Here is a 12395-nt window from a genome sequence, read left to right as displayed (position 1 = left end):
ATCCTGAAGGATGAAGTAAAAATAAAGCAGTCACACAGGACTTTGTGAAGGCTGAGACTGGACACAGGTTTGAAGCTAAGACCTATTATAATATGCTTGCAGGTATGTGAATTAAGAGAGAAACAATTAAGTAAATTATGGAAGGAAATTAATGATTGGAAAGGACAGACTATATGCAGAAGGGGTTACCATGGCAAATGCTGTAAGCAGCCATGAATATGTTTTTCAGGATGCAATGATAACCATGCCTCTATGCCCAGCAATTATCACAATGTGTGAGTGTGCTGGTACAGAGGAGACAGGAGTGGACATGTCAGAAGACACATAGAAGGCGAGCAAAGAATATTGTGACAATGAGACTGATAGTAGTAGGTGGAACAATGTGCTACTGGGTAAAGGAGGGTTAATATGAGCAGTGGAAGAAAAGACTGCAGTTTGCTACATCAGTAGCATTGTATGGCTGGTATATGCAAATTATCTGTCTTTTTTTCCTTCTTGATAAGTAAGTGAATTTTGAGTTAGTAACTTGATATGAAAGATGCAATGATGTGTTCAGAAATATAATAAGACACATGGGTTTGGGCACTAAGACTGATGGTGCCTCTGGGGAAGAGTGTACTTTTCTGGGCAAATGGCATGTAGTTGAAAATTGCCCATAAGATAAAGATTTGGTAAAAAGGAAATATGGACATGGGGGTAATAGTCACTGTATAGTAATTTTCATATACTGTGCAAAGTGACTGAAGTTGCATTTTTTGACTCTGAAAGGAAGCAAGTTACATGATTAAGTGCTGTGTTTGTCCTGCGAAGTTAAAATGTAAGAAAATTCAAGGGGGGGGGGGGTTAATATGTTATTTCTCATGCATTGCACTAGGGGATTAAGATTATATATTCTTTCCTATTTGACATTGCATTGATGAAGTAAGAAAAAAATATGTGTTAGCATGCTGCAGTAGATGAACCACTACAGTATTTTGAAGTCTTGATAACAACTCAGCACTAATTTTATTATTTGACACTGTGTTGATAGAGTAAGACAAAAAAAATGATCAAGCATGCTGCAAGATATGGGCTTGTGTAATATGGGAAGTTTTGATAATCGCTTTGCACTGAATGTTCTTTTTTTGTCTTTTTGCCTTGTATGTTAAACTAACATAGCTGACATGTTCTTTGCAGATTTAGCATACAAAAACAGTACTAAAAGTTAGGAACTGTCATAAAAATTATATTTGGCAAGTAGGGAGACTAGATGTATTGTTTTTACCTTTTTCTGCTTTGTTGTCTGTGGTAAAACATATGCAGTATATATTCAATGGAGAAAGATAATTAAAATCACATTGTAAACATTTCAAATGCTATTGTGCTTCATAAACATTATTAATATTGGGATTTGAGGAAGCATTTTACTTCTGCATATTGTGTAGAGCTGGAAGTTGCAAGTGTGATGCAGTTCCTGAGATAAAATGTTTTAACATTTTGCTTCCACAGGCGCAGTGGAAGGTTATTTTGCAACTTCCTACATGGCAATAATGGTTATGTTCTGAGCCTTTTCACAAAAGTACAATATGAACTCTGTACAAATAAATGTTTATTTCTGTTGAGCAGCAAGTAAAGAAGTAAAACAGACAAATTGTTCAATGGAAACTCATTTTACAGTGCAACATTCATTAGATTAAAAGTTTTAAAATGGATTTTTATTCAAATTTCATCAAACTATAGTACATATTTCTTTATCGAAAGTTTTTAAAACAAATTGAATATATCAGATTAGACTCTTATGTCAGAAGAATTTTTATTTACCTAGTTGTGAACTTTCATACAAGGGCAGGCAGTTCTGTCCATATTGCTTGGTTTTTTAAGTATTTATAGCTATATGAACATTATGGCTGTTTTCATAGATAAGTGTATGAGCCACACTTAATAGCTCTCAAGCCATTGCAAAGGTTGTGCATCCCTATTAGTTATGTTACCTATCTTGAAAACTTTAAACTGATAGTTTCCAGTGACATGTATGTAATGTGGGTTTATAATTTTAACATAAATAAAGCTAGAAGTGCATGTCTGAAAGATTTATTTATTTATTTATTTACTATTTGATGATCTGTGGTTGAACTGGTCAGGTGACCCTTTTTAGTCATGACCCTGGCTCATAACAGCATAGAACAATAGGAGCCTATTACAATATATATCATACAGCCTTATGTGTCCAGTATTTATATCAGTATATCAATTCCCTTATAATTTGTTATATATTAAGTGTTAAATGTCCAGTACTTACAGTGGCATATAATGTTATCAAGCATTCACAGTACAATAGTGTTAAATGTCTAGTATTTACAAAACGCAAACACAGCAGATTCATTTAGCTGATCTGTTATAGAAATATACATGTAGGAGTAAAATATGAACACAGCTTAATGGCAGAACGGTACAATAAAGGCTCATACGATTAGCGCTTTCTTTCACTTTATTTAAAAGTGAACTTCTTCAGAAACAAGAACATGTGCCCTCCCCAGCACAAGTCTTATAAACCCTTTTGAAACAGGATATGATGTCATGAAGTTCTACTTAATTTTTTATATAAAAATATGCACACAAAAATATGCAATGTTATAAATCTACATATATGTGAAGCCCTGACTGTAATCCTGATGGCATGACTTTAAAGTGCTCCATTACAAATGGAGGCTAACACAACAACAGTGACTGCAAGACTGATGAATATGGTTTTGTTGTCCAAGCTGGTGACAACAGTCCTTATAGATATGTGTGAGGAATACAAGCCAGGGGTGGGCACAGAACATCCCTACAGTGATGTGGGAGCTTACACCAGCCACCAGGGATTGGGTTAGGGACTTAACCAGAAAGCCTAAAATGGCTGCCTGCATGATGGCTCCCAAGGAAGGGAAGGTTGATAGCAGGCAATGAGAAGAAATAGCATAAAAAGACATGAATACATGTGGCTGGCCTGTTGTTGCAATGGTAGTAATTCTGTTTTGAGATATTAGTGACATGAGTTCAGAAAGTGGACTTGGAATCTGAATGGCCAGACAAGGTGGGGTGGCTTCTTTACCCAGTTTTTTCTCACTTAACTTTTATTTGTAAGGAACCACTGGGACTATCAATGATCCCAGTGTCTCCTCACTTCATTTTCTTGGGGTACATTTACACTGATGCTACCAAGGTTGGAAGTATGGCCTCTGGTGAGGACTGTCAGAATTCCTCAAGCACAAAGGTATATGTGACTATGTACATGAGTGACTGTAGGAAGGTAGATAGTGAATATCATTTCATACCCCTTCAATGAAAAGTGTGAAAAATCTTCAGTTGCGATAGTTTGTACCTCAGTGTCACATAACGAGAGTGTGTCGCTGCTTTTCTTTCCTTGATGGTCTAGTCCTCTTCACAGTATCAGCATCTAAGTCTTGGCCCACCTTATTGTTGACACGTTAGTAGATTTGATAAACCAAAGTATTCTTATTTTTTTGTAAAGACCAATGCATTCTAGAAAGGGGACAATCTAGCCCATGCAGATGGTCTCTGAACAGTTTGACCAAACTAGTTAAGTTTTCAAGACAAGCTGCACAAATGCCTTTTAGATCCATATACATACACTAGTCACAGTCTAAAACTGAAACAAAAAGTACATAGTCATTGCCAGAAAGCAAAGCAGTGCATCAAAACTGTCACAAGTGGAAAACAAGTTGCAATAAAGTCTCCCACAGAAGAGATACTACATTAAAATACCAAACACAGGGAGTAACTGCAGACTTAATAGGCTCTGGGAAGCTAGGGACTATGAAATATGTATCTTGATGTGAGAACAGAGATAAAAATAGTTAAGGCTTTTGTTGTTTTGTCAGTCGATGTAGACATACCTCAAGAGAATATTCAAATAGGAGATTTAAAGGTGACTGATTTGTGTAGTACACTAAAACTAGTATTATACTATGATCCCCCCCATTAATATTCCAAAACGTGCACGTTGATTGGTCAGCATGCCTGTTGTAAATCAGACTTATACTAATGGAAAAAGGTCTGGTCACCCGGACTTTTTCCATTAGTATAAGTCTTTTTTTTTTTTTTTTTTTTTTTTGTTACAGCAACGGAGAATGGAAGAGCACCATTGCTGTAATCTCGCTATGTTAAATGGGTTTAACATAGCGAGATAGCTTAAAAAAAAAAAGAAAATGAGATCTTCCTTTCTCCGTTGCTTTTTTTAAAGCTGTCTCGCTATGTTAAATGGGTTTAACATAGCAAGACAGCTTTAAAAAAAGCAACGGAGAAAGGAAGATTTCCATTGCTTTGATCTCCGTTGCTTTTTTTAAAGCTGTCTCGCTATGTTAAACTCCTTTAACATAGCGAGACACCTTTTGAAAAGCAATGGAGATCTTGCTTTCTCCGTTGCTTCCACACACAGCTCTGATGTACTGCATAAGCATACGCATGCTCAGTACATCAGAACTGCCGCAGAATACCAGACAGCTGCGGAAGGGCAGCACAGCGGCATTATTTATTATTTAAGAAAAGTAAGTATTTTTTTTCTTAAATAATGTCATTGTATAATAGCAATAACCCACTTCTGGGTGTGGATAATGCTGGATTTATCCATGGTTGTCTTTGTTTGGCCACTCGGGCTTCGCCCTCGTGACCAAACCACACCAACCATGGGTAAATCCAGCATTACCCACACCCAGGCGTGGGTTATTGGGTAAATAGTTCATAACATATTTGCCTCATAACCTATAAAGTATGGTATTTGAAGACAAAAAATAACTGATGAGTAAATACATAATTTGTGTGTGTGTGTTTAGGGGGTAAAAATTAGACTTTTATTCAGCACGGGTGGAGATATTTTGCTCTTTTGTTCTGTTGGAGACAGAATTACATACATTGTGTTAATTTTTCAGAGACTACAAAACAGTGGAGTAGCATTTCGACAGTCCGACATTGAAGACATGATAGATGGAATGCTCAGTATTTTTCAGTAGGTATTCATATTTTTTAAAAGCAAAGTACTGTGTGACTCAAATGTTAAACAAAAGACCATGGCAGTAAAGCCAAGTTCATCTAGGCTTACAGTTCTAATGTAATTAAACAATAAATTACTGTTTTTTATGGAGATACAGGAAATAATGTTATTTAAAGAAAAACAAAAAGACTACTTTACTAATGATAATCAGTGATAATCTATGCAAACTAACATAGATCTTTTTTTTTGTAGTAAACTTCTTCTTTCAGCTTTTTCCCAGTTAGGGGTCGCCACAGCGGATCACCTGTCTGCTCATGATTGGTAGTGGAGTTTTATGGTGTCGAGGTGCCAGCCTGGCGCCCAACCTTCCACAGAAGGCACACACACGCGCACACTCATACCTAGGGCCAATTTGGAGTGTCCAATCCATCTACAGCATGTCTTTGAGATGTGGGAGGAAACCGGAGCACCCGGAGGAAACCCATGCGACCACAGGGAGGACATGCAGACTCCGCACAGAAGGCACCCCAGCCGAGAATCGAACCAGAGAACCTCTTGCTGTGAGGTGGCAAATGCTAACCACTGCACAAGTAATAATTATCTGTGTGGTTTGGAAATGATAAGAACTAAACTGCAGTATAGAACAGTTTATGTTACAGCTTAAAATGGAAAATTATATAGTTAAGAGTCTGTAGGTATTTTAAGAATGATTTAAAAATTTACCATGTAGTCCCAATGAGACCAAAGATCCTCTTTTCAGCAATACCTCAAAGGCATTAGGAAAAGCTGAACTGATAAATTTATCTGGGAAAACAGTATGATAGTGCCTAACATTTTAAGTACAAGACAATGGATAAGTAAAAAAAGTCACAGTGCATCATCATTCTCCCAGTCTGTGCTTATTGCCAGAAATGTGTCACTGCCTTGGGAATTTGCCAGCAGATGTGTCATACTGATATATGCTCAGCCCAAGAGGCTGCATATGAATGGTAGCATCTGCAGGGTGTTAAAATATGACAGTTTATGTTTAGGGCAAGATGCGCCTTATAGTTTGCAGCAGAAGATAGGACAAAGGCAGCTTTGTAACAAATTTGCACACTGTACGCTAAAGAAGGAGTCTGCAAACCTTTGCAATAACATGTATGTCCTGTTTGTGATTAACCAACATTTTGCAAGTATGGTTTGGTGTATGTAACAATTCCTGGAGCATGCTGTAACTGTAATAAACAGACAGATATGACATGGCAAGAGGATCAGCAGGGGGCTTTCTTCCCCAGATATCACAACCTGACACAAGCATTTATGTAGGAGTACATGGATGAAAGTCTGAAAGTCTGTTGCCTTTTTTATCTTTTATAATAAATTATTGTTTTAGAAGTCTGAGGTTTGGTTGCCATGTTAATGTTTCTATATCATTTATGCTCTGATGTTTATGAGTCCTTTGTCCTAAGTCCTGCTCCCCAGTTTCCTGTCTCCTCTCCTACTTTTCTGCAGTACTCTCTATCTCCTTCTCTTATGCTGTCTTCAGATGAGCAGCTGTCCCCTACAACTATTCTTTCTGGTCACCCTTGAGATATGTACTGCATTTCAATCTTTTTCTCCCTAAAACTAAGTAGCTCTTAAGAAAAAGAAAAAAAACCCAGCAAGCAGCAACCCTGTAACCTGTCTGATAAAAACAACCCAGAAAATAAAAAAAATATCTAACATTAGGTTTTGATTACACTGCTGATGAATAAACAGGTATTTTTTGTACAATACCATAGGTCAGGACCTGACTCTGTTCTAGTATTTTTTGTACATTGCCACAGCTCAGGACCTACCTGATTTTCTGCTATGGGGGCAAGCCCCACTCTGCTCCACTATGCTGCAAGTGTTAATAACACTCTTCACCCACCCCCATATCATTAAATATATTAACCAAAGCATATCAACTGACCCACCCAACCCCCGTATCATAAAGTCTTTTGGACAAAACCTGTCACCAGATGCTTCACTACACATACCAGCCAATACAGCCAACCAATTAAAACCTAATAAATAAATAACCAGTTAACTACAAATCAGAAAACAATATTGCCCCTTCTTTTATCAACCCCCTACCCAGTATTCATCACAATATTTTTTGTAGTTTTCTTCTTACAATTTACTTTCTATACTTTTATACAAGTACTTCACACCTACCAACATGCATATACATCTACTTCCCCACTAGGAGCTTTAACTATCCCAAGCCAATCAACTACTTATGAATCATGCTTGATTTATACTCAAACCAAGTCCTCCATAAAAAGCTACTTACCCCGTCCACAGATACAGCTCCCTAATGTGACCATCCTTCTTCAGCACAGACAAAATCCTACTAAAATATATATGTTACTAACCTACACCAAATACAAAATCCTGCAATCCAATGCAAAAAGGTACCAAAACTACTTTCCCATGGCTTTCCAAGATGGGTGCACAATGATCAATAACTTAGTTTCAGCTCTCTCAGTATGAAAAAAGAAACTGAAAGACAAGGGTCATGAACTCTGTCACTTTTAGTAAATTCAGTTACTGGCTAGTAACCCCACTGCCTGGATGCAGCAAAGAGGAAACTGAGAAAGCCTGAAAGAAAATCTACTAGAAAAGGTAAAGAGAAAACACTGACTGGGAAGAACTCTGCAGCTGTTCAGCAAAAAAGCAGTTCAAGCTCCAGCTTTGTGGCAAGACATGGCTTCCAGTAATCTAGAGGAAAAATAAGTCAAATGTGCTTAGAGCTGATTAAAATGAATGAAACACTGGCGGAGTATATCAAGTCAAATGACAAAAGGCTGGAATAAATTGAAGAAGCTTTAAACCGAATTCAGATGAGCTGATAAAACATGCAAGGATCAGAGGTCAAAATAAAGAAAAGGCTGACTAAGTATGAAACTGCTCAAGAGGAGAGGTTTAAAAAAACTGAGAATTATGAGAAAATTATGAAAAATATGAGATTTTCTACTGTACCAGAGAAACTAGAAGGAATAGACTGTGTTAATTTTATGAAGGTATAGATTAGCAACTGAACTGGTATTCCACAGCAGAAACTGTTAATTGAAAGGGCACATCATGTGTATGCTTTAAAGCTAGCCATGATAAAGCAGCCAAAACCTGTATTAGTAAATATGCAATCCTCCCAACAGAAAGAGTTGATCCTGAAAAAAAAACTGTGGCAAAATGGCAAAGTATTAAAAGTGGGAAACAGTAGAGTATTTGTGGAAAATGATTATTCATTAAACATCTGGCAGAAGCAAAACAAATTTATTCCAGCACTCAGAAAATGCTGAAGGGTAGGTGTGAGATTCAAACTGCTGATCCAGCTGTCTTCAGAATATTTTTCCTGGAGGATCAGTCATTTTTGATGCAGAACAGTCTAAGGAGGAAATACAAAAGTTTAGACAATGAGCCATCAAGCAGAAGGGGACTCTGCTTCTCATTCTTGTGATAATTAAGTACACTGAGATACTTTCCCAGTGAAACCTGTTCCAAAGGAAAATACTTGCGAGACAAAGAAAAATACAGGAATTAACTAGAAGACTCAGGAGTGCCTTGGAATTGAGTCTGGATTGGGAAATGGAGATGAAGAGGAAGAACATCAGCAACACAGAAATTAATGAATACATGTGAGATCACAAAGCATCAATCACATTTGTGAAATACATCTGTACAAGAAGTTGTGGAAAGAATAGACTTTTTTTACTTTGTTAAACTTGTTGGGACCTGAAAGGCATTTGTCTAACTTCATGTTATTAATGTTCAGACACTAAGGCGAATGAAAGAGGAAGGAAAGGGGTAACTGTAAGTAAAACAATTTCTGTTCTTAACAGTATTTCTATAAAACTTTATAAACTGTGTTTTATAGTAAACCAGTTTTAGTTACTGTTGTATATGATAAAGATACTAAAGTAAACAAATGCCTTTTTTCCTTTCTTCTTTTTAGTATTAAATATGTAGGCATTACAATGCAATAATAGAAAAAAAGTCTAGACAAAAGCATATTTAAGTCAATAGGCTGTAATCTTGGGTTGTTGAGGTGGGGGATGGTGGTGTAAAAATTTACAGATCATAATAAATGTAGAGCTAATATGTTTTCAGTTACTTTTGCATAGGTGAATGTCTGGATGAAGTCTCTTTGGTTAATCTAATAACATGTTTTAAGTGGAAACAATTAAATAAGAGAATAGTGAATGTAATGAAAACTTTTCCTTTAGCAATAAATGTTTCATCTTGTCTTTAGAAGCTTGCAGATGAGGGCTACATTTTTTGTTACATTTCCATGGAGATGTACTGATTATAGAACAATAAAAAAACAGCCAAAGCTCTGGTTTCTTCAAGGCTAAAAGTTAATGTTTTTTGTATGCATGCAAGCTGTTTTTCAAATCTGCGAGGGGAATAAAGGTAAAATCACTAATTAGAGTAAGTAGGAACACAGGCAGCAACATGCATCTTAACATGGATAACCTCAACTTTGTTAGATAAGGCCTGTGTTTGCAGCTGTCTGTTTTAGACAGTTGTGCCTATTAGGAGGATTAAACTTCATTATTTGAAAATGTACATAGTTTTGTGTGTTTGTATTGAGTTCTAGGGTGTTTTTTGAGGGTTTTCATTAAAACAAAAAGTCTTTTGAAATATGACATATATTCAAATGTAGAGGATAAGAAAAACTGTATAAGGGATCAAACTGCCAACAACTTTTGGGTGCATGTGTCACAAAAGTGGGAAATAGACATGTAAAAAAGCTGTCATATATAATGGGGGAATAATGACATATTATCATAATGGCAACACTTTCCATATTATCGTGGAATGTGGAATGTGAATGGTCTCACAGGCATAGACAAAAAGAAAAGACTATTGAACTGCAATAAGAAATGAAGGGTGCAAATAGAAATGCTATAGGAGACACATTTGGAAAGAACTGAACTTCTAAATTTGATAAACGAAGGATTTCAGGATGTATATTCAGTAGAATATCAGGGACAAAGGAAAAGAGAAGTACTTATATTAACTGGTAGAGGAGCAGCAGAATATCAGGGACAAGGAGAAAGAGGAGTACTTATATTAGGTGCTAGAGGAGCCCCAATACTGACAGAGAAGAAAAATAAAGATAAAAAGATAATGGTAGAGTAGTAGTAGTAAGGGGCTACAGGCAAAAGATGAAGATTACACTGGCATGCATTTATATTCAATCCAAAACTGCTGTTATGGAGCTTAGGAAAATGTTGGGAGAAATAATTAGCTTTCAGCAGGGAATATTACTTACAGGTGGGGACTGGAATTTGTTTTTCAATGATGAAGCTATATCTGAGGAGTCTTGAAGGAAAATGTAACAAAATAGAGTAGACTTCTGCAGAAATGTATCAAAATATTTGGTATGGAAGATGCAAATTCAGAAATAGGAACTCAGAGAGAATTTATATATTATTCCCCAAGGTACAATAACTGGGCTAAACTGGATAGAAATTATATATCACAGGGACATGTGCATGTAATTGAGAGGTTTGACACACATCCAATAACTATTTCAGATCAAATGCATTACAGGGTAATGAACTGAAAATTAGACACTGGTGCTTCCCCACCTACCTGTTAAAAAGGGAGGAATTTAAGGACTGAATATTGGAAATTATTTCTTAGTTATTAGGGAAGATAGAAAGTGCTCCAGAAGTTATAGCTAGTGAGTGGAAAAAAATGAAAGTGGAGTTTAAAAATGGGGTATAAATGCAAGAAAAAGAGATATGGTTAAGAAGTAACAAGAATTATTAGAGGGGCTGACAAAGGTTAAACTATTGCAGAAGAAGAGAAATCTCACAGAACAAGAAGAGGATCAACTACAGAGTGCTAAATAGAAAATAAGGGAGTGCCTGGATAATATGTTTAAGTTTAGAAATATTGCTGTTAAGCAACTGTTTTTGATAATACCTCCAGGTCACAAAAGCTTTTAGCATAATGATTTAAGCAACAGAAAATAGAAAGTGTTGTTGACAAACTGTAATAAGGTAAATAACCAGAGGTCCTGTGGATGTATTATAGATATTTTAGGAATTTTATGAAAATTTGTATAAAGCAGAGAAATGGTGAAATAAAAAAATACACAAATGGAAATATTTATGGAAAACTTAAATACACCAAGATTACAGGTAGATGAGGCCCAACAATTAATAGTTAAGATAGGAAGAAATTAGGTAAAAACAGTGATGTATAAAAAATCTGGAGGAAAGTCTTCAGAAATTGATGGTAGTCAGTGGAAATTTGGAAGCTGGGAAGGAAGAAAGTGAAAAAGATCTGAAAGGTTTTAGTTAACAGCACTTTAAAAAGAAAAGAAACACCAACATCTTGGAAAAAGTTGCGGTGGTTGCAATACCTAAAGACAATAAAGACCTATTAGATCTAGCTTCATATAGGACCATTTAAATGTTATATCATGATTATAAAGTGTTTATGTCTATAATAGCTAAAAGAATAGCAAAATGTTGCCAAAACTGATCAGTATGGATCAATGTGGTTTTGTTGAGGGGATGCAAACATTTGACAACATTAACAGAACAATGATGATCCAGAGGGAAGCAGCATGTAAGAAAATACCACTATTGTTGGTGGGTCTTGATGCAGAGAAAGAATTTGACAGAGTAAGCCAGAATTATATGAGTAGGACATTAGAAACATTTACATTCCCTGATACAATAATAAAGTTAATTATGTTATATCAGGGACTGGAAGGCAAAAATCAAAGTGGGAGGGTTTGTCTGTGGTAACTTACTGTATGTCTGAATAGAGGAACTAGGCAGGGGTGTCCTCTTTTCTCTTTGTTATTTCTGTTATATTTAGAACCACTGGCAAAAAATAATGGACTCAGAAATTCAAGGATATAATTGGTATAGTAATAAAGAAAAGTTGGCTTTAATTGGATATTATTTTGTAACTGATAAAACTAGAAAAAAACATCTCAAGTCAGTTTTTCAAATATAAAATTAATGAAGATAAAAGAAAGGCTATAGCAGTAAACTTTGTACACACATGAACTGGTTCAGCAATACCCATATTTATGAGGACATGATAAAATTAAATATTTAGGAATATGGATTAAAAAGGATTCTTTTATGGCAGCTAAGGATATGTGGGAAGAGACTAAAAAGATAATACAAAAATAGAGAAACTGGAAGCTCTTGCCTATGGTTATGGATAGCTAGATACAATCAGAACCAACACAAATACCAACCAATTCAAAAAGATTCTTAAAAATTATCTTAATGATGCCTGGCTTTGCTCCTGTACTACTCCATGCTAGCTAATTTTAATAGTTCTGGTCATACTTTTCCTTCTTCCCTGACCACCTCATAATCTATGCTCTCTGTCTCATGTCTAGATAATCTCTAACCTCATCCTTTTCTATCCAATTTCT

General features: G+C 35.9%; 1 protein-coding gene across 1 annotated transcript in view; it reads left to right on the top strand.

Moving 5' to 3' along the window:
• COMMD6 (COMM domain containing 6) overlaps window positions 1–12395 on the top strand; it is a 393895-nt gene that overhangs the window by 290526 nt on the left and 90974 nt on the right. Inside the window, exon 4 of the mRNA XM_044072903.1 lies at window positions 4911–4987. Within this exon, the coding sequence (XP_043928838.1) occupies window positions 4911–4987 (77 nt within the window). The remainder of the gene's footprint in view (window positions 1–4910; window positions 4988–12395) is intronic.

The sequence above is a fragment of the Protopterus annectens genome, chromosome 5.part1, assembly GCF_019279795.1.
Source record: "Protopterus annectens isolate FY-2018-M chromosome 5.part1, PAN1.0, whole genome shotgun sequence".
Classification (NCBI taxonomy): Eukaryota; Metazoa; Chordata; order Ceratodontiformes; family Protopteridae; genus Protopterus; species Protopterus annectens.
This window is presented reverse-complemented; position numbering and strand designations above follow the sequence as displayed.